Source organism: Pezoporus flaviventris, unplaced genomic scaffold (assembly GCF_033815535.1).
Source record: "Pezoporus flaviventris isolate CSIRO_AGI_PZ_B2104156 unplaced genomic scaffold, CSIRO_AGI_Pfla_v1 ptg000013l, whole genome shotgun sequence".
NCBI lineage: Eukaryota > Metazoa > Chordata > Aves > Psittaciformes > Psittacidae > Pezoporus > Pezoporus flaviventris.
In genome coordinates, this window is record NW_026892561.1 from 8,306,709 (window position 1) to 8,334,057 (window position 27,349).

The following is a 27,349-nucleotide window of genomic DNA, read 5'->3' on the forward strand; positions in this document are numbered from 1 at the left end:
TTAGATAACAGAACTCCACTTAGAATCGCTGAAAGACACCCGAGAACTCACTGGATAAATGTTAAGAAGATGAGTATTAGAAAGGAACAGTGCTGATAGAAAAATTAGAAGCATGATGAGAATTTCCAAGTTACATTGCTATAGTTCTTAAATTAGTTTACAAATTGTCCATTTGGAATTTAAATTTATTACTCCATCAAACTGAAAACAACACACAGGCTAATCGAGTCTTGACTTCATCCCATGTTTGCATCAAAAAAGAAACAAGCACAACTGCAGACATGTCAGACAACAGGAGCCCAATAAGAGAACAGAAGAATAGAGAAACCTTGGGATATGGGAATTGGAAACCTTGGGATATGCGGCTGTGCTCCTCAAACAGTGCAGAATCAATTCAACCCAGCTCAAAACACTGGGAAGCCAGAGAAGGAGTGAGGAGAGTGGGTCCTGCTACTGACAGCACTGTCTCCAGTCATCTGAGGGGTCTGCTGATGGAGAAAGGTCTCCTAGAAGTCCACCCACAAGCAGAAACATGACTGCAATCAGGCACTCCACAAAGAATACAGTCACCTTCTTCAACATTATGAAAAGTAATCACTAGCTTGCCAAGTTCATCTTGAATTAAGGGCAAGCTGCTATTTGTTTATACTAAAAATGCTTTTTATGGGTCCAACTTGAACCACTCACAAACAGAAGCTTCTTGAAAAGTGAAGTGAGAAGGTCAACTGCCTGCAGCATCACCTACAATGGACCTAACGAAGGGCCACCAGAGCTCCTGTGGGGTATAGTGAGTATGATTTCCTACTGAACACATTCAAGAAGCACCCACCTAGCTGACACTCTGGCAGCACTTTGCCCACACTGGAATGATGCTGTAACGGGGATAAACACACTGCCAAAACAAAACAAACCACTTGAGAAAATTATTAACAATCAAGATCAAAGTACAGGTAATGGAAAGCACGTGTACCTTTGAGACAGCTGCTCTGTACAGAGCTTTTATTGCTACCTGTTATACCTCAAGCCATAAAACCAATTGTTTTTGCCAAGTCAAATAACACACACCCCTCAAACATCAGGGGCACCAACTGTAAGTTCATGGAGAAGCAAAAATGCAGTTCAATCACTGCAGTAGGTAAAGTATGCTCACATTTGAACGGTGCAGCACAAGAACTGATGGGAAAACTGGGAAGGCCCTTTGTCTCGGGAGAGCAGGATGGCAGCAGTTTCCAACACAGTGCAGCCAACTGACAAGAGCAGATCTGGAGCCCACAGAAAATGCAGCATAACAAAGCTCCTCTTCTAGAACAAATACCAGACAAAGGAGCTCTTCAGAGTCACACAATACTGTTACGAGGTGGATGGCAAAACCTGCTGCAGCTGAACAACAGCACTCCAAACAAATCCAGCTGTTATTTTTTTAGGATGAAGCTGCTGAGCCAAGCGTTTGCAGCACAGGTAGCACATGGCACCTAAAAGGTGCATTTAAGTTATATGGCAGTTTGGGAAGAAAGCCTGAACACAGATGCCTTTTCTCCAGAGAGAGAATGGCAGATGATACAAAGAGTGTGTTTTTTGGTATTATACAGGTATTGTTCAGCCTATGAAAAGTTAATACCAACTGAACTCTGACAGAACAGAGGAAAGTTTAAGGCTCTGCCAGCTCTTCTCCATGCTCACAACACATCACTTCACAGAGGCTTATGTACAAGCTAAGACATCAAAGTGCAATTTCGTTCCCATTGCCTAGACCAGAGTAACTGCAGCTACTAGACTCTGGTCTTGAGATTCTAGTTTTATCAAACCAACTATCCCCTTCATCAGAAAACTATTTAATACCCTGAGACCAGGAGTTGTGGACATGGGAAAAAGAAAAAAAAGCCATAAAGGAAAGCTGCTATCTCCTTTCAGAATCTGCTTAAGCCTTCCAATACTGATGAACAAGGTATTTCACCACAAAAATGGGACAGAATACCTCTATGCAAAACAGTGGTTGTGCAAATCTTTGCTACTCGTATCAGCCTCCTGACCCTATAAAAATGTAGGGCTAAGTAAGATTTTTCTTTATAAAAGCTGTAGTTTATTTCTTTTCTGATCAAGAGTTGTATCACTACACAATACTACATTTTATTGCTAATCACAAATCGATGCACCGGGGTTTCGGAAGAGTTTGGTTTATAGCGTTCCTATGTAACAAAAGGAAACAAGTTACAAATCCAGACTTTGCAGACACATTGCCATGTCCCTATAGAAGCAGGGATGCGTTAGGTCTGTTTCACTAGAAAATTCTCCTCTTGAACTGTTTCTGGAGAACACATAACCGTAGTTTTCTCCAGCAGGAAAAGTCAACCCATCTTTCCATGCAAAAAGAAGGTGGCCAATCTGCTCCACAGCCTAAAATCCCTTTCCTACAGAATGGGAAAGGAACATGCATTTACAGAGCTCCTATTGTGGTGTGTTAATGCTTAAATTACTAGGAGCAAGTTGGCTCATCTTCCAGGTACACCTACTACCCAGCTTAACTCAGCTTCCAATTGCTGGGGTAGCAAGTTCTTTCCAACACAACTGAGATGTGCCCTACTAACACTCTATAAAAACATGTGGTAACCTTTGCCAGGCAGGAACACAGAAGCACTCCTGCTTCAGAAGAGCACTGCACAGCCCTTCAGTAATACATACAGTTCAGTGCATGCTTTATGTGTCCCAGACCCAGTATTAGCTATTGCAAGCAAAAGCCTGCAGCCACAAGACAGACAGCGCTGCCACACAAGAGGTACTGCACTGCTTCAGATACCACTGCCCTGTCATCACCAATACTGTGATGCTTGGATTTCAAGAAGGGAGAGTTAGGACTCTGCCCCTTTGGTCACTATTGCCCTAGAGGGGACAGGGAGAAATTTAAAACTCACTCTTTGGGAGCTGAATGTCTATTGGGAGCTGAATGCCTGTTCTTGTTAGAAGGCTGCACCGTGCAGGGCTCCAGACAGATTTCACTGATTCTGAGGCACATACTATTACAAGTAAACTTAAGATTGAGTAAGTCAAAAGAAGCATCAGAATAAAAAATTAAATGGAGGGTTAAATAATTTGTCCTGTAGGATTCAATTTCACATTTCACCTGTTCACACAAGCACCTCCTATTTGCTTGGATCTGACCAGCCTACCTCAGAAAGGAGGTGCTGAGAAAGAAGAGACTGAAGCTGCTTGTGACAAAAAGATGGGATATAAATATAAAAAAAGGTTCAATTTCAAGCACCAGTAATACTGCCTGCTCAAGCCCAGGTGTGGTCACCAGGGAGACTCCCAAAATACAGGAACATTATTCAATTAAAACAATAAACTGTACTATTCTGCAGCTGCCAAGATTCCTGGCTATAACTCCCAAAAGAGTTTGCCACCTCTCAAAATTGTCTCTAATAAAAAAAGCAAGGCTGCTTGACGAGATGAAAGCAACACCCCCAAAGCTGGCTTATTCAGTAAGGACCCAACTTCAGACCAAGAGTCTGCAGGCATCAGATTCAGCAAATGGGATCTGTTTCACTATCCAACAGCTGCCTTCCAGCTACTGCACAGCATCAGCTTTTTAGCTTCCTTACAAAAAAACAAACAAACAAACAAAAAAAACCAAACTCAACAACAAAACCCCCTGGATTCAAAGCATCCAAATATGGCCTGTTGTACTGGAACGTTTAAATCCTTGGGAGAGGCGAGAATCTTCTTCCTCTGCCACAGGAAGCGCTTACTCCATGATGGCCCGGTACAATGCAGGTTCAATGTAATCTTCACGGTAGCGTGAATTGATCACTCTCTGTCTCTTCCTCTCTTGTCTGACCTCCTTCTCTGCAAAGATCTCTGTGAAGCGCATATCTGAAGCTATTGACTAAAGAGACAAAAAGCAGAATTAGTCACTAGAACACAGGTCAAATTTCTGCCTCCACATCTGCCTACTGCATGTAAGGAAGAACCAAGTCAGGACACTTGGGAACATTCAGCCTTCTTCAAAAACTGACCAAACACAAGGAGAAAAATATTTAAGAAACCAAACCGAAAAGTCTGGGGATAAGTTTAAATAAACTGTAATCAGAGATCTAAAGAATCCCAGGTTTCAAATTTAACTGAGCAGCTAATTTAAGTTCACAAGCAGTCTCTTGAAAGAATGAACACACTCATCTGTTTTAACTTTCAAGCAGTCTAGGACATTTTGTGCCTTATGGGGCAGGCGTGTCTAAACACCTGGTCACAGGGTTTATCTATGATACTTTCCATGCCAAGTGCAGGGTCCTACACCTGGGTTGGAGCAACCCCAGGCACAGCTACAGGTTGGGCAGAGTAGACATTCAGAGCAGCCCTGCGGAGAAGGACTTGGGGGGTGCTGGCTGAGGAGAAAATGAACATGAGCCAGCTTCAGTGTGCACTCGCAGCCCAGAAAGCCAACTGTATCCTGGGCTGCATCAAAAAGGAGCACGACCAGCAGGTGGAAGGGGATGATCCTGCCCCTTTACTCTGCTCTCATGAGACCTCACCTGGAGTATTGTGTGCAGTTCTGGTGTCCTTAACATAAAAAGGACATGGAACTGTTGGAACAAGTCCAGATGAGGGCCATGAGGATGATCAGGGGACTGGAGCACCTCCTGTATTAAGACAGGCTGAGAAAGTTGGGGCTGTTGAGCCTGGAGAAGAGAAGGCTGCGTGGAGACCTCAAAGCAGCCTTCCAGTATCTGAAGGGGGGCTACAGGGATGCTGGGGAGGGACTCTTCATTAGGGACTGTAGTGATAGGACAAGGGGTAATGGGTTAAAATTTAAACAGGGGAAGTTTAGATTGGATATAAGGAAGAAGTTCTTCACTGTGAGGGTGGTGAGGCACTGGAATGGGTTGCCCAGGGAAGTTGTGAATGCTCCATCCCTGGTGGTGTTCAAGGCCAGGTTGGACAGAGCCTTGGGTGAGATGGTTTAGTGTGAGGTGTCCCTGCCCGTGGCAGGGGGTTGGAACTAGATGATCTTAAGGTCCTTTCCAACCCTAACTATTCTATGGTTCTTCCCTTAACCTTTAACAGATTCTGCATTAAGGTATGCATGATCATGCTGTAAAGCAAGATACCCTAGCATGGTGTCCATAGTTAGGTATTTTATAGCAGGAAGCATAAAGCAACAGAACAGATCCCAGAGGGGCTGTGGGATCTCCATCCTTGGAGATAATCAAAACCTGACTGGAGACCTGAGCAACCTTATCTGACTTCAAAGTTACCCCTGCTTGGAACAGGTGACTGGACAGAGGCCTGCAGAGCTCCTTTCCCACCTGAATTATTTTACAATTTTAAGGTGCCCAGCTCTCTTAATGCCACCCTATCAGGAGCTTTTCCAAACAAAGCATAAGGGAAGGAGCTTGGCCATTCTTTGTAATGGGAGTAGACAATGAGACTTACAAATACAGGCATGAAAGGGTGTCAAAGTGCTGTCCCAAACACTAACTATAAGCTCCCATCACTGCAGACGGAGAATTAAAGTCACTCCAGAGTGAGAGCTTTCTTCTGTAGCCTGATCAACCAAGTTTCATAACAACTGAGAGCAGGAGATTGTAATCTGTTGCTGCCATGCTCTCAGCTTGCTGTCCAAGGACAAATGAAGTTTGCCCAGGGAGGCTGTGAATGCTCCATCCCTGGCAGCCTTCAAGACCAGGCAGGACGAAGCCTTGGGTGATATGGTTTAGTGTGAGGTGTCCCTGCCCACGGCAGGGGGGTTGGAACTTGATGATCTTAAGGTCCTTTCCAACCCTAACTATTCTATGATTCTAAGTTACATGAGCTTCTTTAGTAGAAGTCTGTACCCTGTTTACCTACCAGCCTTGACTTCACTCTCTTAGGAAGTTCCTCGTCAAGAGTATATACATCATCCCTTTTCACCATCAGCTGTGACCCATCTTCAAATTCCACCTGGAAGAAAAAACAGAAGTTGTTCTTCCAGAAGTCTCAGAAGTTAGAACCCTCCCAAAGCTACCCAGAACTTGCCTTCTGCTCCCCACAGAGGGCTCCCATGAAATAATCTTCTACCACTTGAATTTTATAAGATACATGTGTAGGTATGCACACTGCCAACAGACTTGAACCAGAACCTCACCAATCCCATGACAAATAAAGCAGCCCAGGAAGTTTTGGCATATTCTTGTAATACCTGACAACCTGACAAGACAGCCTGGCTGGTCACTTTAATAGGGCCTGAACCTTGCACCTTTTGGAAGTGTGTAAGGCATGATGCACTTACTGAATAGAGAAAAGCAAACCCAAACTTATTTTAGGTAGTTTAACCTATAGGAACAGAATTTGCAGAAGAATTACAGACCAGGAATTTTTCAGAAGCTGACACTTTCATGTAGGTAGCCAGACAGGAGTAGAGCTACAAGCAACCAACTTTGCTTTCAACACCAGTGACTGTTACCAGCATCTGGCATTGCTGACAACACTGAGTAACTTCCCCTGAAGTGTTTACGTGTGACTCTCCCATAGCTCTGCTGGCTTTAAGAACAGCCCCGTTATCATAAACGGCTTCAGTTCTGTACCTGGTACATCTGGATGGCATGTGATGCAACAAACTTGGCTCCGTAAACTTGTCCATCTGTCCATCTCACCTGTACAACTTCCCCTTCAGCAGGGGGACCTAACTGAAGACAGTCTCGACTCTACAGCATGAATGAGAAAGGTGGGAGAGACAAGGAGTAGGGTAAGCAGCTTCCTTATGTGAAGATTCAGCAATCCCCCAGGGAGTCCATCCCAGTCACAGTGCACACCACCCCAACAATTACTCTATTTTAGGGATGAAGAACTAGGCTGAGACACATCCATGCATATCATCCATCTTTAAATCCCAACAGTGGGCCCAGCTTCAATGTACTTCATGCAAGAATGGTATACAAGTATCAGCAAGTCTTCTTTCAGACCTACCACTGCTAAGTAGCCAGAGATGAGCTGCACTCCCTGTTACACCTGTTCCTATGTGTCCTCAGTTTAGACTCATTAACGACATCTTGCAGCACATCTCAGCCACAGTCCAACCTAGGGTTGGAACAGTTACCAAATGCCCTGGTGTATCTCCTCTGTAGCAGCAAGAATTGCCTCGCGTCATGTGCCCTCTACTGGAGCCAGACTCCCACTGCACGACATACCACAATGTCCTCTGGATACAGGTTGTCGCTGAATGAACCATCATCAAAGTTAACTTCGTAGAAAATCTCCTTTGCAAGGCTGACCACTTCACATTGATAGAAGCGACCATTCTTGTGCTTGCTGATGACTATCTGTCCAGGTGACAGATCCTGGAGTGCAGCCTTAGCTCGCTGAGAAGAGAAAAAAAAAAGGAATTTTTTACACAATGACTCCATAAAGAATGAGTTGAGGACCACAGCTCCAGTGCTGGCAGACAAGGAAGCAAAATTCAGTTCAGGATGAGTAACTCTACTCAAGATACTATCAGCAGCACTTTTAGAAAAGTTCTGCCTGTGGACTTTCACATGCTTAAAGCCTGATCTGTTAGATGCTGCTGTCCTTTAAGTTACTTAGTAAATTAAGCTATCATTCTTCAGAGCAATGCAAGGCCTTTACAGTAAATATTCTCTAATAGATTGTTGTGGTTTTGATAACTAAAATAGCTACATGAAAACTTTATAAACTAATCAATCACTTAAGAAATTCAATGACCACTGATGCAGCCTGCTGGAGTCCCAGCATTAACTCCTAACATCACAGCTGTTAACACCATGTATTTTATATTAACATATAAAAAGCGCTATTATTTCTCATTACAACAACCACAGGAGGGATGTAATGCTCTGAATGCTTCTGGGCGGCAAACCAAAATAGAATAAAAGATCTCACTAAGGTCACTCAGAGCAGCAGCAAGGTTGAGATCAGAATCCAACACCAGTTAGATTACACTGAACATTGTGAGACAGCCTTCAATGAAGAATTGAAAGAATCAATCCCACAATCTAAAACTTTTCAGTCCCTCCAAGATCCTGCAGTTCAAATTCCAGGGAATCATCCATCTACCCACCTCTGACTGAGATGGAATCTTATGCCTGAAGCAGGTAATGAAGACAACAAATGGCCAGTCATCAGGCTGCATCATGACTCCTGCTGCTTGGGCACAGCTGACATGAAAGGATGTGGGACACCGACCATGTGAGCACTGTACACAGCAACCTGCAATTCTCTTTCTTCGTTTCTTGCAGAAGATGCATTTCTGTGGACAGGAAACTAGAGGTTTAAACTAGCTTTTACTCCACACAAATGGCTAGCTGGTCCTGTGAGAGCACTGCTACTTTCTGATTAAAAAGCAGCAGAAGGCTACCAGTTCTAGCTTATGACAAGGCAATAATTCATAAAGTAAACCCATAGCCAAAACCAATGTACATTAAATGCCTGCTGCTCAACATGCACAAAGCATGCAACCGAAGGATGCTAGCAATGGGAGATCTTTGATTAAATCATCCTATAATGCTCTGAAGTCAACAGGGCCTTTCAGCACCTGGCTAAAGTTTAGAAAGACAAACAACAAGATTACAATAATGGGCAAAGACCAGAGAATTAACAGTTAAAATTCCGTCACTACCACTAGTGGCCCAACTACTCCTGGGTCACGCCTGATGGGCTATTGTAGGAAAAGAATGTTATCTGTAATGTATTAGCATATGCAAAGCAGTTAAAATATTTTTCCCCTCTAAGTGAGCTGTTAGAAGAGTTAATTACAGCTGCTTTGTTGCAGAAGATATTCACCCATTACACAAATGCCTCGCATATCCTGAAGCACTTCAATGCTCAATAGCAATCAATAATAAAGCAAGCTACATACTAGGGATTCTAAAAGTAACAACAACAAAAATCACCATTGTAACACTGCATAAATGTCATTTGCCACATACTGAAAACGGTGCCCCCTTACCGGCTTCTTATCCAAATAAATATATACTAAAACAGGGAAAGAATCAAGAAATGGCAACAGGGACAATTGCTATTCCCCCACACAAAGAACAGTGCAGATCAAACTGTTCAGTCTGGAGAGATGACTTTGGGTTTGCAGGGATGAGCAAAAGTCTTCCAGATTCTGAACAGACTGGAGAGACACTCTGAAACCCCACCAGTGAAGCACATCCTTACCAGTCTGAAACGTTGCAGGGGAATTTTGCCAACATCTACAGGACTCCGCTCGGCAATGTTCACAAATTTTGCCTCCAGTACAGCTACAGCACACATCACATGAACCCATCTGTCAGGACAGGAGAGGGGAAAAAGAAATTAATATGCATTAGGCAGACAGAGGATGTTCTGGAGCTTAAGTAAATACAGGTCTGTTGAAGTTTGCCACATAAATCAGAATAAATAGCCTCTGAGAAGCAGCAGTGTAATCTTCCTTCCTACTGCTAGTAACTGGGCACATGTGGGGCAAACCCAAGACTTCTTCACACTTCCATTGTACTACTAACAGGCTAACAGGAGAACAATTCAGTTTGGCTAGGGCTGGTTGAATGCCTGCATTATAAAAGCCTGCCTGATAGGACAACACAGAACAGGCAGCTGTATGCAGTATACCTGCTGCAGAAGTAGACTGAATTTCAGTATGCTGTTCTACTTAAAGCAATGGTTGTAATTCGTCTCCATAGCCACAGCACATTACATGGAGTAACCAAAATCCTTTGTGAGAAGGTACTGAAAGATGTCATCTCATCAGAAACCTCATTTTTATGTGGTACATTTACACCTCTGCACATTACACCTCTGTGCTATAAAATGCTAAGCAACCAAAAGCATTAGTATGGCACTACCTGAAGAGACAAAGATTGCTGTGTGTGAATGCAACAAACACACTTTATCACCTAATATATGATATTATATTATCATGTAACACAGAATATGAAAGGTGGCGTTACATCAAATGCAGACACTGGCTTTTACTAGCTTACCCTCACCTACTTAGGAATTGAGTCTCTCCCTTAAGATCAAAAAATCTGGAAAACTCACTTGTCATCATTGGCTCTCTGCAGTGCTCCTCCTCGTAATGAACACAAACAGCAGTCCTGGCATGAGGAAGAAAGCATTAGCTGTAAGAGTGAAGTCCAGAGCAGTACACTTGCTTCAGAACTTCCCCCTCAAAACGCATACCCAGAAGAAGACAATAGTTTCAGTGTCAGAAGAGAACTCCCTTGTGCAGATCAACCCTTTAGCTCTCAAAAGCTGCTGCCTTTAGGGCAACAAATATAGACTCCAAGTCTGTGAAAGCAAGTAGAACTACCACTGAAGACTTGTTTAACTTGCTTGTTACAGATTCCTTTTACAACTGTAATATCCTATCTCCTTTGAGGATGTGTAAAAGGATCTGGAAAGCCATGAGCAAAGACAGTTTGAAAGTTTAACCTGTTCTGCTGATCTAGAGCTTTCTGACGGAATCCCGCTCTTCTTGTTTTCTTCATACGCACACACCTCCCCAGTTATTAACAGAAGTTACTGTTTTAGAAATAGTAGCTACCATAAATTAAGACAGACAATGGAGCTAATTGCCTCACTCATGCAGAACATCTTCCCAAGACCCAAGTGAGCTCAGCAGCTTTGCACTACTTAAAAGGATATACTGTTACAGCTTAAAAAGCACCAAAATGCAACAGACTGACTCCCAAACATTTTCTGAATTGCCTTCTATCCACAGGAGAGAACAAAATAATCCCAAACCAACACCACTATGGAAATGAACTTTGTAACCAGGTTCCCAGATATGACAGGCTCCATCTGTAAGAATCTTAGGAGAAACTTTACCTCTTCTAAGGCATTTTCTGTACATCTGGAGCACATCCAGTCTTCAGTGGCCTTGTCAGGGGATACACCATAACAACCTAAACCAGACATATCTCAGTCAGGAGGTTACCTAAACTCAGACCCATTCCCCTAGGACCAAGATGTAAAGCAGGAATTAAAATCAATGAGCCTCAGGGTGATACAGATATTTGAAGTTATCCATGCAGCTAACTCTGTATTTCAATGGCCAGCACTCGAATACATACCATTCAGAAAAGGGCTGAAGTTAGTCTACTTGTACATTACATATACTGGTAGAGGCTTGCTATGTGGACAGACTTACTACAGAGAACACTAGAGTTAAGGATCAGGTCTGGATGCACTCACTCGCATGAACACAGACATGGCAGTTCCTGCAGGTGATGAGTATGCTGGTTCCATCTTCCTCTAAGTAGGGGGTTGAAAGATTGAGGTCAGTGCTGCAGCCAGTTGCAGTAAAGCACATCTCAGGAATCAGGGGTTTGGTTCGGATCTTCCCATCCACTGCAGCTGGAGTAACTCCAGAGCTTTGACTGTTGCCTCCACACTCTGCCTGTAACAGATGGACAAGGAATTTCAGTTTTACAAGTAAAACTGTTTCACATCATCTTTACTCACCCATTATTCCATACATATATCCAGTTTAAAGAAAGAATAAAGGTGCTGAAAGATTAAAGAGTTAGTAGGTTAGGTGAAAATATAGTTAAGTTTATAAAATCCTCAGACACTGCAGCTTCAGAATGAAATTATTTTCTGCCAAAATGGCTAAAACGTAAGTTCTGAACTGTATCCCTCTAAAGAGCAACAAGATCAAACTGCATCTCTTCTGACAGAAGAGATAGAAACACCAAGCCCACCTCATGTTCTATGCTCAACTCCTCTGCTGCATTCCCCCACCCCTTAATACAGAGGATACCAACACTGCTATCCGACACTGTACATTTATCTTACCTCAGTATGGGAGGATTATGATCACACAAATAGGTATCTACTGCAATCCCTGTAATTTTTAACTAGCATAGCTCTAAACAAGTCTAATGGGCTTTCAAACTAATTTGTTCCTGGGAAATAAGCAGCAGACTAAAAATGTAGTTTCCCAGTTAAAGCTCGGGAGACTTTCAGGCTAATCTTTTGGAATCTGTTCATCTAAACCAATGCAAAACCAAACAGCAATTACACGCAAAGTTTACACAGGTATGCTCCACGACATTAAACCACGACACATTAAAGTTACCATTCTTAACAGTTAAAAAGAAATTAATCTTTCTCTTTGAAGAAAAGTTTCATATCATCTTTTGTACCTCATAGGCCACCACGAAGTAGTTTGCTTGATCTTTTAAAAATATTATTAGCAGAAATTGCAGCAACAGAATGAAGCTGCACTGTCCCTCCTACAGTGCATCAAAAGATAGGAAAGAAAGTCCAGCTAAGGATCACAGTTGGAAGGAAACTGACATGTTTTCAACAAGTCTTGTTTATTCAGATTCTGTAAAACTTATTGATTGAACACTGCATGTCAAGCAAAAGACTAAATCATAGAATCATAGAATAGTTAGGGTTGAAAAGGACCTTAAGATCATCCAGTTCCAACCCCCCTGCATGGGCAGGGACAACTCACACTAAACCATGTCACCCAAGGCTCTGTCCAACCTGGCCTTGAACACTGCCAGGGATGGAGCATTCACTGGGCAACCCAACTTCCCTGGGAAACCCATTCCAGTGCCTCACCACCCTCACAGTAAAGAACTACCTCCTTATATCCAATCTAAACTTCCCCTGTTGAAGTTTTAACCCATTACCCTGTGTCCTATCACTACAATGCCTAATGAAGATGACCAAAGGAAATCTGTAACAAAGTTGAAGAAAATGGAACGTTCTTTTCCCCACCAAGCAGCTAGATACTTTTCTTCTTCACAAAGGAAAACTGAGTATTTGCCTGGCATTTTGTGCTGATTTTTTATTTGAATGGGTAACTGAAGTGAGTTCCCAGGCTTGCAATAGACGTTCTGAAGTTGGAACGAAGAACCTAACCACAGCTCAAAACTCGGAAGTGTTTCTGCTTCACTGCATGGTGCGGACAGACATTTGGAAACCTGCAGCTAGAGTTTTCTGCTTAACAGCATCTAGAACGGAAAAAAGAAACTCACAGAACTTAAACTGTTGACAAACTGTTAACTTTATACACTGTCAGCACTAGTGAAATCCCCAGGTACTATGCAGCTTCTGACAAGAATCTACCCTCAGACAGAAACAGCAAGATTGAACTGAAACTATGGTTTATGGGTTTTATGGAAATTAGGAACTATACACAATAGAAACCCTCACCAAAACTGTGGTGAACATATTTCTAGTGCCATCACAGCAATCTCAGATGAATCAAATATTTTTAGCATATAGAAAGGGAAAAGTATCTCTAAATTGCAGGTCTAACACACAATCAGATAACTATTCAAGCTACCTTACAAGCTGAGGCACACCAAAAAATTCAGTATGGGACTCCTGCCTAAGCATTCAATCAACATGACAAAGAGGTTCTGCAACCAACCCCAAGCTATGCATTGCTACAGCTGCACTTTGTTAAAGCCCATTTCCACTTGCCAGATATACTCCGAGACAGCTTTCTATCCACAAACACAACCCTAAATCCTTTTAAGTAAAAGGTTCTCTTTCTTGCCAGCTCCCCAGAGACCATGTAATATGAGTGGAGTTAAAGTGTTGTTTTTAAGTGTAGAACTGAAAGTCTGGAAAAGAGAAATGGGATTTTATTGTCAGTTGAAGCAACATTTGAGCTCCATTCAGTGGCTCAAGCAAAAGCCACAGACAAAAGCTTCTGCTGAACAGCTGAGCAAGCTTCTGGGAACCCACAAACAGGCCCTCACAGGTGTTGCGAGGTTCCCAACTGTGCTCTCCTGGAACAATTCCTTGGGAAGACTGCAACACTGATACAGCTTTTGTTAACTGGAAATACGCAAAATGATGGTTTTAAAACTATGCACCACAGCAGCAACCTCTCCAGTTATCCCCATGGTAACACTAACAGACTTGGTCTATATACCTGGTAGGTCTGGAAGAGCATACAAACAGCACAGTGGGGAGACTGCTGAGCCATGATCCGATTGTATTCTTTTTCAGCCTCAAAATTTGGTGGCCGATTCTGCCACAGCTGGCTAAGTGGCTTGGCCCATGCTTCTGTCTCCTCAGCCTCTTCTTCAGGAGTTAGCTGCTCCGATGCCTCTGTGATAAGAGATCAATAACTCAGTGATTATGTGTACTTTCATAGATACCCTTCTTCCAAATGAAACTAAATAACGCAAAGTTATGAATGGAGATGAAAGACTGACAGAAATCAAACTGACAGAAGCGTGACGGGAACCAGTAGCTTGGTCTCCTTTTTATCCTTTTTAAGAGGCTTCTACGAACACAGCAACCGTACAGACATAAGATAGGCTTACTGTGAGAACAGCACCAGCTCCAAATCAAGACTAAGGCTGTCAGCCAAAGAATCTGGTACTGTTGGATTTTTTGTTTGTGTGTTGTTTGTTTTAAATCATTAATATTTACATCAATTATTAGAATGCTCTAAGATGGGTGTACTTATGCAAATCTCTGGTACTAGTTTAATCTTCCTTTCAGAGCTGTGACTCTGAAGAATGGAAGAGGAAAGAAAGAAGACACCATGCAAGAGACAATTTTAATGATGTGAGCACAAAAAAAATGAGGTAAGATCCTTGTGTAGGATGCAGACTCCTTGCTGACTCCTGGTTACTGCCAATTACTTAATGGAATACCTCACACAGCAGAAGCTAAGATCCTCGCTACAGTTCCCCAAAGAGCACAAGGCTTAGTTACCATCATCACTAATGCAGTCCTTAACCAAGAGTGGGTGATGGCGTGGGAGCTTGCTCAATGGCTGGCGACGACCCTTGGACTTCTTACTCTCCTTCAGTGATCTTATGTATTCCTTTGCTGCCTGGACAAGGAGAAGCAATTCAACACTCAATTAGCACATGTCCCTTTGACACTACTTTTAAAAGGAACTTATTTTGAACTTAAAGAGACCTCCACAAAGTGTACACATGCTTTCATGATTTCACTTCTGAGAAACTAACTTCAGCTCTGAACTAACTTTTTGAAAGAACTGCTCTTAGCTCTTGATATGGAAAACCAGGTAGAGCTTTACTACCTCTGCTGAGCCGTTAGAACAGAGACTTTTCACGGATTCCAGTGTAGCATTTTATGCAAGTCTGTTTATATTAGAATCGTGTAAAAGGCAAAACCAAAGACAGACAAGTTGAATGGTTCTCTTCTATAAGAAGTCTCATGCATTCTGCAGAAATCCTCTGTGTAAACTTAAAAAAAAAAAATCTCAAATTTAAAAATAAAATAATAAAACCCATGTACAGTTCAAGCTGCCAATGAAGTCTCACTGACTTATTTTAAGCAAATGAAACTTTCACCCTCTCTGCTGATTATTTGCACTGACAAGACTGGAAGGAGACTACAACAATAGTGATTTCCCCTTCCCATATGTAAAAAACAAGTGACACACTGACAAAATTACTACCGACCTGACAAGCAAGGCAATAAAGGGCATGATTTTAACAGCTCAGGAAGTCTCTCAGTAGGTAAGAACACCCTGCCTCCTTTTTTTTTTAATGTTATTCCTTTGAAAGCAGAAGCAAATCTTAAACACACCTCACATCTTTTAAAATCTTTTCATAAAAGAAGCCAGAGGAGAGCATAACAGTCATTACCTCTGATCTCCTACAGAGCTGGCTACAAGCCTTCTAAGAAGCAGAAATGCTTTTATTCAAATGGAAATCAGCATTCCCAGTTAACATTTAACGGAAAATTTGTTTTGAAACACACCATACTGGGAAAAGCCATGTATGCCCTTTGAAAATTTCACCTTTTCCCTGTATGGCATATGCAATGGAGACGTCAGTACCAGCAACAGAATTTCTTTAGTTTAAATATCCATCAGAACTCTTGCTTAATTTCAGCTTAATTATCAAAAGATTTGCCTCTTTGCTGTTCCATTTCTGTGATTCCTGAATTTTGAAGAATCATTACTGAACTCCCAGTCTCTAAACACAGATTTAAAGAAGAAAACAAAATAATTTGAAAAGACACCAGCAAGTAAGATTTTAAGTATTACAGCCTTCTCTTGGGTGTCTAATGAAACATTCGCTGGGAGTTCTTAAACGCTTACATTCTCCCAATCAATAATTTTTGTTCTGTATATTTTAAGGGACATATAAATGTAGATGATTTTATATAAAAAGCCCCTCAAACATCTTAATGTGGTCATAATAAAGGCTGGATTGAACTACATTAATTTTAGGTACAAAAAGGTGTCTATTACCATAGAAAGAACTGACTCAGCCTGTAACACTCCCGTTTCAAAACCACCAAGCTACCCTTTTCCTGAAAGCACTTAAATAATTCAAAGAAGTTCTCAAAGCAAGGATTGTTTTCTAGAAGAGGTAAGACTGGTTTGTTGATTTTTTTTTTTTTTTTAGCAAACCCCATAGGTATTATAACCCACATTAACACCTAAGCAACCTGCTATGCAAACACCAATGGAATGAAAAGATAATCTGCACAGATAGGAAGTTCTGTCACAGCAAATCCATGACCAAATAGTTCAGTCTTTCAGTATTCCTGCCATTCATACCTCTGCCAGTTCTTGCTCACTCACACTGGCGGTGGCGCTGGCTTTCTTTCCTGAAGTCTGCTCAGTGTCAGATCCACTGGCATCTCCCTTAGCATAGCTGTGGACTGTGAGCACCCCAGCTGGCCCAGGAACAGTTCGTTTTGCCAACAGATCAGTCAATTCAGAGTCTGAGGAACCAGAATACGCAGGCGAGCTGGACTGAACACTGGGCGTTGCACTCTGCTTTGCAGTTGGCAACACTGAAGTGGAATTTGAAGCATGTGAAATGGAGAGATCCAGTGCAGCTGCTTCTTGTTCTTCCTCTTCCTCCTCCTCAAGATTCACTGTTTTCAGTTCTTCAAATTTAGCTGAGTCCACATGATCTAGAAGAAAGGATATAATGACTTCAGAAAAAGTCTGGGCAGCAGAGAGACCATTTGCACAAAGCCAAACAGAAAAGCAAACTACTGCACATAAAAAAGAAACATTGAGTCATATAAAGAGTAGGTCATTAATTCAAACACCTATAAAATCATGGGTGGGCTTAGCGAGAGAGAGAATAAAAGCATCTGCTCATTGCCTTTTCCAGTACAAGAACTGAGGTTCATCAAACAAAACAGCAGACAGTGAGCTCAAAATAAACAGAGATGATCCTTTATACCGTGTAGCTAAAGAGCTCAACTCCTGGCTACATGATGCTGTGGGTAAGAGGTTACAAGGGTTCATGGGAGACTCAACAGAAAAATAAAACCCCACAAACCAACAGAAGGTTATGAAATACAAGCTGTGAAGGCCTGGAAAACAGAGTAACAGAGGGAGGAATGACATGTTTGCCCTGTTCCTACATTGTTCCATAGGCCCCTTGCTTCTCCCTTACAAACAAGAATAATCCAATCCGTTACAAGCCATATTATTTTTCCTCCAGCCTATTTATTACAAAATTACAAATAAAACATCTACACAGCATACTCGACCCATACCATGAGGAAGTCTGCATATGTTTTACTAAGCAATTTCCATAAACAGGTCACAGTACACAACAGGAATACAGAGGACCCTGGGCTACTGAGGCATCCAACACACTTCTGTATGCAGGCAAGCAAAATAAAAGAGCAAAATCAAAACCTAGGAATACTATTTATGAAGCAAGTCACATGTAATACCTCCTGTCCGCTTTAGTTCAGCTGAAAGGCAACATCTCCATGACCCACCTGGTCTGTCAATCAATGCAGCAGCCACAGGATGGCTGCCTACACCTTTGTTCTCCCCCAGCAATTTGTTTTACATAGTTCTCACTAGGGAGTTATCCATAGGTAGGCCACAAAAGCTAATAGTTCAAGCTGTGGTTATTTCATTTACTCGAGCCAGTCGCAGAAATGTCAGACAAATCAGACTAACAGGCACAGCATAAAATCATCCAAGATGCATCCTCTGGTCTTGAAAAATCAAAAGGGAATATTTCAGGTCTCATGACAGTAAATTTCTGAAGTGCTTGCCTTGGCCTGACAAACTTGTGTCTGAGTTTTTGGACATGACATCCTGCCGACTAGCATCACATGAAAGAGTGCCCCAGATTCAGCTCTAGCAGCGTCACTCACTGAAGAAAAATACCCTGTCCCCTTGTACCGGGATAAAGCTTGAGGAATGATTACCTGGAAGCTTGACCCTTTGTTCACCCTGCTGCACAACTTCACTCGCAGGTTTCTCACAAGGCTCTGACATGTCTGTTTCACACTGTGCAGAGCTCAGCTCCTCCTTGGGGAAGGCCTCACTCTCACTCACCTCCTGAGGCACTTCCAGGCAGACCCTGTGCCTTTTTGTTCCTATGCGATGCTTGGGGATGCTGCAGAAGACAATTCCATATGTCAGGTTACTGAACATGTAAGCATGTTGAATTTCTGCCTGGCTACACAAAATACAGCCTGGTTTGGATCGGTGCTTTATGAAACAGCACCTGGGAAGCCAAACAGTTTCCAAATTATTCTGAAGTGTTTTCTTTGCCTTTACAGGAGCACCACCAAAGACAGCTTTAGGAACAGTAACTAACACTGGCTGAAAAATTTAACTGTGAAATGTAGGATAATTCGCCTGCCCGCCTTCAGTAACCAGGAATTGATGTTGCAGCCTGCAGCACTGACAGAACTGGAATCTGCTAGCAAGCACTGCCCCATGATCCCAGTGCACTCCCTTTTATTTCTGGCCTCCCAGTGTACGATGCACACTTCCAATCCAGGCTTTGGATGTCTGTCCAAAGATGAAGAACTACCTTCCAAGCTGGTGCATTTCCTGTCTAATGCAGACTCTCACCAATGGGGACCCAAACAGTAAAAAAATATAAAAATAAATTAAGAGTATACCCCATTCCCAGGAAACAGATTATTGCTAACTCTGACTGCTGCTGTTCTGTCAGAATGGCAAATATTCAATTAAGCTGGGTCCAATTTCTAATAATCCAATGAAAAAGCAGAGGACTACATAAAGCATTACCTTTTTGTCTCATCCTCGTCCACTTCGTTTTTACACACCTCTCCTATTTCCATTTCTTCAGCACACTGTTTCCCATTCTTGACTCTTTGCATGAGATCCCCTTTAAGGAACTCTGCTGCCTCTGGGGTTGGAAGAGCATGGTCAATGACAGTCACATCCTTCCCGGCTTTCCAAAGCTTGTAACGATCTGGCTGGTACTTCCTCACAAACACATCCATGGAGATCTTCACCATGTCCTTCCGACACGAGCACTTAAATCACAGAAAATATGCAAGTAAGGCCACATACTCAACAATTCTACTCTGCACTCCTTCTCATTTTGCTTTCAGGAGCGTAACTAAAGAATCCTACAGTTACATGTAACTGAGCCTCAGAACTCTCAAGACCTTCCCAGCAAATCAAAAGGGTGTACATTAAGTTACTAAGAACTGGGCAGAGAAGCCAGCAAAACCAACAGAACAGATGTTATCACAATAATGAAGAAAGCAAGCTCACCCTCATCAGCCTATTTACAGAGTTGCTGGTAGATGACTACTTTAAAATGAGCTCATATAAAAAAAGCCAGCAAAACCAGAGACCCTAATGAGGAAATCAGAGCCATACAAACTGGGCCTACTCAGAGTAGCAGAGGTCCTTCCCATCTGGACACGGTTACAACTAGTGCTTCAAAGCACTAGTTGTACTAGAACTAGAACTTCAATGTAAGTTCTGAAAATATAAGGCATGTTCATAAGGCACCTCTACAGGGATATAACACCATCCAGTCTAAAGGTTCAGCCAAGACATTTACTTTGATAAATGACTTAAGTTACCAAAGGCATACTTCCAGGCTGAACAATCAATAAATCACAGTTAAAATACCAGACAAAATACTGGTGAGTCCTGACCACTAAGCATACCCTTTCATCTTTGGTAAGACAACCAGTCCCTCCCTCTCTTTGAAGCCTCACTTGATCCACATAAAGCTAAAAATCCTGTTATATGCTATCCATAGTTGAAACAAGGACATGAAACACGATGCTGACTGAACACTGTTACTGTATCAGAAACCAAATATCACATCTTAAGTGGAAAAAGCACTGAATTCACTCCCTTAGAACAAACACTGGGGATGTAACGAGCAGCAGCGCAATAGGTTATTTGTATGCAATAACCTACTTGATGGCAACAGACCACCTACCACTATAGACCGCTTACAGTACAGACTGCTTACCAGTACAGACTGCTTCCCATACTCGATCCACCGAAGAGTAGCAAAGTTGGTAGATTCAGCACAGTTAAAACCATGATTAAAGCCGGCATGATAACTATAAGGAAAGGTTATCATGAACTCTCCAGCCTCCTGTGTCACCTAGAAGACAGTTGAGACATCACACAGTTATTCACAGCTTAAGAGTTTACTTGATGTCTCTGAATAAAAGGAGCTCTTGCATGCCACATGCAGTATATCTGAAACCCCGACCCACAGATGATGGTTGGAACTACTTCCTGCAATGGACAGATATGGCACTTACTTACCTTTACCATTCTCCTACTTATGTTAATATCTGCTTACTGGAAAGCAACACTCAACAGTCTTTTACTAAAACATGACTGGTCAAAATAGCACAAAATCATAGAACAGTTTGGGTTGGAAAGGACCTTAAGATCATCTAGTTTCAATCCCCCTGCCATGGGCAGAGACACCTCACACTAGGTCATGTCACCAAAGGCTCTGTCCAACCTGGCCTTGAACACTGCCAGGGAGAATACTCTGTGATTAGCTATCTGAAGGTCATAAAGGTGTCTGTATCAGCTACAGGTTTTGCTGAACAGTATCTAAGGCCAATTAAAATTACTACTCATGCACAACGTGGAAATCTGCTACTGTTTCCTTTCACTATTCATATTCAAATACAACTCTAGATCAGCTTTCCACTGCTGCCCTTCAACAGACCCCCACTGTCTAACAAGGTTCATGACAACCGACCGAGTGTGACAGTACTTCTGAGTAAGGACTCAAAGACTAGATCTTCAATGTGTGCGCTTGGGGGGGAAAGTGGGTGGCAGGTTATCACCTCGGAAAGTGAGGACATCTACAACATTATTAATGTAATAAAAAAAAACACAATAGGGAACAAGCCATACTTTCTATTGAGGAAGCAGATCACATCAAGCAAACTTAGGAGGGGACAAATCTGAAACAAAAAAAGAGCAATCTCTCTTCACTGACTACACAGCTAAGCTGTGAAGCTGATCCCATCTAACACAGGATGTTGTGTATAGTTTTAAGTTAAAAAAAAACCAAACATCAAACTCTTTGAGGCCCAAGTGCCAGATAAATGGTGGCACAGTGGGAAAGGATTGTGTTATACCCTCCCTGTTCCTGTTTTCCTCTCTAAGTGTCTGCTCTTGACTGCTGCTAGAGATGAGACAGGGCTGCATGAATGTCTTGACTGAGCTGGTACAATCATGATTATTTCTCCACACCTTATCAAATGGGATGCCGTATTTCTTCAAGATAGATGGAGAGATGAGGGTCATCTTGTGGCGGAGAAATGCTTCACAGCTTTGGGCACTTCCTGGAAAGAAACCTGTGAAGTAAAGGCAAGGAGAGATGTTACCGTTCTGCTGTGAATTAAATTAATTTTTCAGTAATTTCTAGGAAAGGTTACTGCCTAAACGGTATTTTTCCCTAGGCCTGCAAGTATGGACCACCTGATTTGAAGTGTGCTAGCTTGCATCCTGAAGAAAAAGGACAAGTCCTGGAGATTTATCTTTAACAGATGCTAGTCTGAAAGAGCATATGGAAGACTGCACGCCGAAGGCTCTTCCCTTGGCTATAACCTTCCACTCCTAATCATCAATAGTTGAGGATTTTCTCATTAAAGGTCAGACAGCCCACAACTGCATTATTTGTAATATGACATTTCTCTTGTGTGTATACACAAATAGACACTCAGAAATAATATAATCTATATTCTAAAAGGCAACTTATCAGTTCAGTCTGCCAGCCTGTGCTCTTACAAACATTACAGGCATGCTGTACTCTAAAAAGGCTGAAACCCACTGAAGCTGTACATCCCACCTTCCACAAAATGCAGGTCATGAATTGCCTGATTACCTTTTGCAAGTCTCTCCAGTCGCTTCCCATGCTCTGGAGGAATAGAGTACCTGCAGGCATAAGAACAAGTCTGTTAAGTTCAACTGACATGACAGAATCTCAAAGTGAGACAGGAAATCATAAATGGGCATTGAGGCATGAATTACCTATAATAATAATGAAAAAGATCTTCCATCTCCACACCGTCTCTTTCAAAGTTTGATGAGACAAAGCTATAAAACTGTATCAAGGACTTTTACCTCTCCCAAGAAAAATCAAGAGCCAAAAGCTGACCATCTCCTCTGCTGACTTGTGCTTAGGCAGGCAAGGAAGTAAAAAGTCTTATGTATTTAATTACACCAAAATATGAATTGTGGAAGGGAAGAGCACTTCCTGATCCATTTCAGCTCACAGCTGTGCAAACGCTAGTACACTCAGTGCAAGGAGGATCACAGACCAGGAGAGAAAACAGAATCATCTCTTCCAGCTGCTCAGACCAAAACAGGACTAAGACACAATGACACATCCTTAACATGCACACAACTTGCGGTGTGCTCTTTGGGGCTGTATCTCTCTCTGTACTCACCTTTCCAAGGGTGCCACAAAACTCCTAGTTGGTTTGACTACAGTAAATAAACCCACCTACTTAACTTGCTTTCACTCTAGAATATGGAGTGCTTGTTAGCTCCTTCTTAAATAAATAGAATAGAGCTCCTTAAACAAATCAGACTACAGTATCCGTAAAGCTAACTTCTTCCACGTACTACTGTGAAAGAAGCAATAGCCACCAGGTTTATCAGACCTAACTATTGTTTCATGTTCCCATGCAATTGCCACTGCATTGGTTTGTTCACTGGTCACGTGGCACTAGCTATTATTTTTTACTTCAAAGTTGTACTAAAAGGCAGCCAAAAATACTAGCTTCCAACAGAAGTGTCATGGAAACAATTGTTAAGTTGCTTGAGAAATTTATTTGTGAACAGAAGGGAATGATTCACTCTTAAAATGCAACCCATGCTACAGAAAAATTTGGGAGCCTCCCCTACAAACAGTCATGAAAACTCAGACCATGGATGAACCACTCAGCAAGATCCACCAGCCTGCTTTTAGATCTGTGATAAATAGCTACATTTCAAAATCTGTTTGACTGTTTTCCTACTGCCTGCATGACAACAGGTGTGTTACCTCTGTATGGTCATTTTAGAGCCTCAGGAAATCATAAACAAGTTTTCCAAGTTCTGGCCCTATTGCATATTACAATTCTGAGGAACATTTTACATCAGGACAGCAAATGGACTTTCTAGAAGGTAACCAAACAAATGCTACTGAGGACATGCACTGCTCTGCAGTTTCTTACAATTTCTAGTGTTCTTGTCACCAGATACAACTGCAGTGCAACACTGGAGGGATGGCAATTCCTTTAGTCAATTCAACTCTCTGAACTCCATGACACTGACTCCAATGTTTCACAGTATTGTTTTTCTACACCTAGAAGCTTCCCTAGAAAAATCTTACCATGACTTGGGTTCCCCAAAATGCAAGTAATTAATACTGTAGAGATCCATGTCCTCGGTATGCCAAGCAAAGGAAGTTTTCCACATGCCAAAATACAGGTAAGGAGTATTCACTCCCTCAATGGTGATGCCACTTTCATTCTCCACGATATCGAGGATTGTGTTCAATCTGCCAATATTCCATGCATCTACATGCTGCAAAACAGAAGCCTCGTGTTAAACGTACATTATGAAGTACGGAACCACACAACTAAAATGACAGTTACAAAAGCTATCAGACACTTGTGAAACAGCGTAACAAGACAAATCATCTACTGGCATAGCTCAAACCAAGGTAGCTCAAGTAAAACAAAAGTTCTGCATGATGCTAGCTTAGATACTGATTGTTTACTAGTCACCAGAGAACAGCGTGAGCTTGAGCCGATGTCTGAAACCTCTTGAACACTTTTCATTCCAAACATCTTTTTTAAAAGAGTAAATCAACATAACTTAGAAGACTAGCAAGCAGAATGCATGCCCTTTTATAATGTTTATTATCCTAGCACACAATGGCTGCAGAGCTGTCCCACAAAAATATATGCACTAGTGGATACCAAAGCACTGCATGTTCACTGATCAACACTTCCAATGCTCATAAGCCTTTGAGGACAAAGCAGCATAAAAGCAACACTTAGGCAACAGCAGTTTTTCTTTTCTTGAACTGAACTATATTATACTGAAGTGCTAACAAAGGTTCATTGTGACCTCTATTAGCCTAGATTATCTGGGTTAAATAGAAAGTACATTATAAACATAAAGTTTACTGCATTTCTGCCTGCTTTAGAAGCTGGAACTCATGTTTAGACTATCATTATCTCTTTCAGAAAAAGTCATGAGTCAAATGCTACATTAGCATTTCTGAAATGTGATACACAAGGATAACCTTTACCTGAAAACCAACAGAGTTTTCCTACCTTGTCATAAAGTGTGCCATTAACATCAGCACCGTAGATAGGGGCGTTGAACGTAAGGTTCTTCCAGTATTTTCGTTCAAGGTCTTCAAAGTCCGTGTAGCGGGGTGTGCAGTACCTGAAAAAACCCCAACAAAGATACTAAAGACTTTGCAGTTTGATAACTGGTGAGTCTAAACCAGTGGTTTTCACCACTGAAAGAAGCAAAAGCTACAATAAAAATACCCAATGCATGATTATTAGCCAGACCCCTACCCTAACTCCCAGAAAAGCAGTGAAAGCAGCCACAGCTCTGTTTCTGTGAGACTTGGGAACAAAGGATCAGGAAGAAAATTACTTTCACCATTTCTCAGCTTGCTTTCATTTTTGCTTTGCGCACTTCTCTCGGTCTGAACAATTTAATTTTCTGGTTGTTGCTACTTAGCAAGGAAGAACATAATCAAACCCAGAAATGATACAAAGAACAGCTTAAAAAAAAACCCAAACCAACAAAACCAATGTTTTCTGCCACTGTAAGTGTAACAACCATTTTCAGCCTCACCTGCTGGTGAACTGGTCAAGCATACTCTGTTTATCAACAAAATACCTGCTCTTGATCTCCATTCCCTGCTAGCTATATATTGGCCTCTTTCTGCAGAACTGAGGGATCAAGTTTACACTTGACACCTATTTAATATGTGTATACATATGTACTCCAGACAATTACATATATAGCATAAAAGAGTAATTTTCATTAAATTACTCTATTAGAGAAACAGAATCCTAAGATAACTGATGTGTACTGCTCTTGCAAGATAAAATAAGGTGCAGCAGACCGACTGCTGGTCGTAATTCCAACGCTATTTCTAAATAGTTATTTCATAGGCTGTTTTGCTTAAACTCCTTTTAAAGCAATACTTTTTTGCTGTCTCCTTTTTCACGTCAAGAACATTCCTTTCGCTGCTATTACACCCGAGTATTTCGATGATGTTGACACACGCACAGGCACCCACAGCAGAAACAAAAAGTTCTGCTGGTGTTTTGCATCCCTCGTCATTACCAGATGACACGAGCGACAAAGGTCCCCGCGCACGCAGCCGGTCTGACCAGCACACCTCACCCGCTCAGGGCGTTACGTTCACACCTCCGAGCGGCACCAGGACCTGGCCCTGGGGAACTGGGTCAACAGGACCAACCCCCGCAGTGACTATGTGTGCAGTGGCACCGTAGCACGGCCATACTTGTCGCTGTTGGCAATCCTTCGGAACTCGCGGACCGTCATGGCCTTCTTCTGGATGTTGTACTGGGTGAAGAGACCGGACTGCCCCGTCACTACCTGCTGGATGGGCGCGGGGATGACGAGCTCGTCGATGTCATCGTAGCACCGCCGGGGCTTCCACTCCTTCGGAGGGACTATCTGCAGGAAGCAAAGCGCACCGGCTGATCGCGGGGCACCCGGGGCCGGGCACGCCCGCCGCGCCGGCGCTGCGGGGTAAACAAAGGGCGGAGGGAGGCCGGTGGCGGGGGGAGCCGGGGGTCAGCACCTTGGCCAGCCCGGCGCGGTGGGCGCCCTGCGACTCCACGTAGGCGATGTACCGGCTGAAGTCCCGGAACTGCTCCATGGTGGGGCGGAAGGTCATGATCCGAGCGCCGGGGTTGAGGCTCTCCAGGTCCGAGGCCATGTTGCCGGGCCAGCCCTGCACGGAGGAGGGGAGAAGAGAGCGGGCAGGACGGAGGAGGGGGGGTTGGGGGGTGGGCGGGTCACCCCACGCACCCCTCCCCCACTCCTCTCGGGGCGGGCCTCGTCGCAGGCGCAAGCCCCGCCCTCTCCGCCCGCTGGCCAATCGCCGCGGGGTCCGCACCAGCCCCGTCTCCTCATTGGTGGACGGCACCCGCCCGTCACGACTACGGGCTCCCATTCCTTCCTCACGGCGGAGAACGCCACCGATTGACGCCCCTCCCCCTCCCTTTCCCCGGCCGGGTCGAGCCCGTTCCGAAGCGGAGGGGCCCGAGTCCCCGCCCCGCGTGCTCACGTCAGCAGCGCGTCCCTCTTCTCCGCCGCCTCCGCCCTCCCCCCGGTCCGGCGCCCAGCCGCCGTACCCCTGCGCGCCACGCGCCCAATGAGCCCGGCAAGGCCGCCGACGCCACCGCGGCCGTTCCCCACTGCCCGGGCCCCGCCCTGCCCCCCTGCCCCGCCTCCACTGCCCAAAGCCAATCGCTGCCCGCTCCCGCTTCGCATCCAATAGGAATTCGACGGCCAGTCTGGGCGGGCCAGCGAATCAGGAGGCCGGGAGAGGGGCGGTTGCTAGGCGGACGGGTGGAGCGCCGGCGGGCAGTCGCTAGGGGGCGGTTGCTAAGGGAGGCCCGGGCCCACTCGAGGCTTCAAAGGGGCCGGGTCGGGGCCGTCACGTAGCCATGGCGGGCGGGCCCACCGCGTCCTGCCTCCCCGTGGGTCCGCAGAGACACCCGCCGCGGGTGGAGCAGAGCCGAGGCCTTGCTGAGCGGCGTCAGCGCGGCCCGGGACGCCGGGGAGGGGGAGCCTGTCCCGCCCCAGAGGCAGCTGATGACTGTCAGACATGGCCGGCTGAGGCGGGAGCCGGGGACCTCACACCGCCAGCGGGGCGCCCGGAGCCGGCGCAGCCTCGTGGTGGCTGGCGTGGGGTCAGAAGCGCTGGGTGCTAAATAGTGACATTAACTGGAGGCCCTCAGTGACATGGGTTAGTGGTGGACTTGGCAGTGCTGGGTAACAGTTGGACTTGATGATCTCAGAGGTCTTTTCCAACCCAGCTGATTCTACCATTCTAATCCCATGTGAGTGGTGCACCAGTGAGCTAATGGGCTCTGGAGGGTGGACAGTGACACACAC

At 43.7% G+C, this 27,349-nt stretch overlaps 1 protein-coding gene across 1 annotated transcript; it reads right to left on the reverse strand.

The window, feature by feature from the left end:
- Positions 1-164: 164 nt before the first annotated feature.
- KDM4A (lysine demethylase 4A) lies at positions 165-26,665 on the reverse strand. Its single transcript, XM_061451475.1, has 22 exons — positions 26,584-26,665; positions 26,028-26,180; positions 25,725-25,900; positions 24,508-24,622; positions 23,556-23,749; positions 22,062-22,111; positions 21,428-21,531; positions 20,172-20,309; positions 18,959-19,209; positions 18,124-18,314; positions 16,493-16,854; positions 14,665-14,785; positions 13,871-14,049; positions 11,164-11,368; positions 10,798-10,874; positions 10,009-10,064; positions 9,148-9,256; positions 8,045-8,233; positions 7,158-7,328; positions 6,555-6,674; positions 5,839-5,931; positions 165-3,880 (listed from the first exon to the last, which is right to left on the reverse strand). The coding sequence occupies exons 2-22, from the start codon at positions 26,163-26,165 to the stop codon at positions 3,740-3,742; spliced, it is 3,180 nt and encodes a 1,059-aa protein (XP_061307459.1). The 5' UTR covers positions 26,166-26,180; positions 26,584-26,665; the 3' UTR covers positions 165-3,739.
- Between the last annotated feature and the right edge of the window lie 684 nt (positions 26,666-27,349).

Bases quoted from the DNA above. Each gene is read 5' to 3' on its own strand.
- KDM4A (XM_061451475.1), bottom strand. From the start codon at position 26,165: ATGGCCTCGGACCTGGAGAGCCTCAACCCCGGCGCTCGGATCATGACC. The intron at 21,532-22,061 runs GTAATCAGGCAA...TTTACTTCACAG, and splicing joins ACTGGAGAGACTTGCAAAAG to GTTTCTTTCCAGGAAGTGCC. The intron at 18,315-18,958 runs GTAATGCTTTAT...TGTCTTCTGCAG, and splicing joins GACGAGGATGAGACAAAAAG to CATCCCCAAGCATCGCATAG.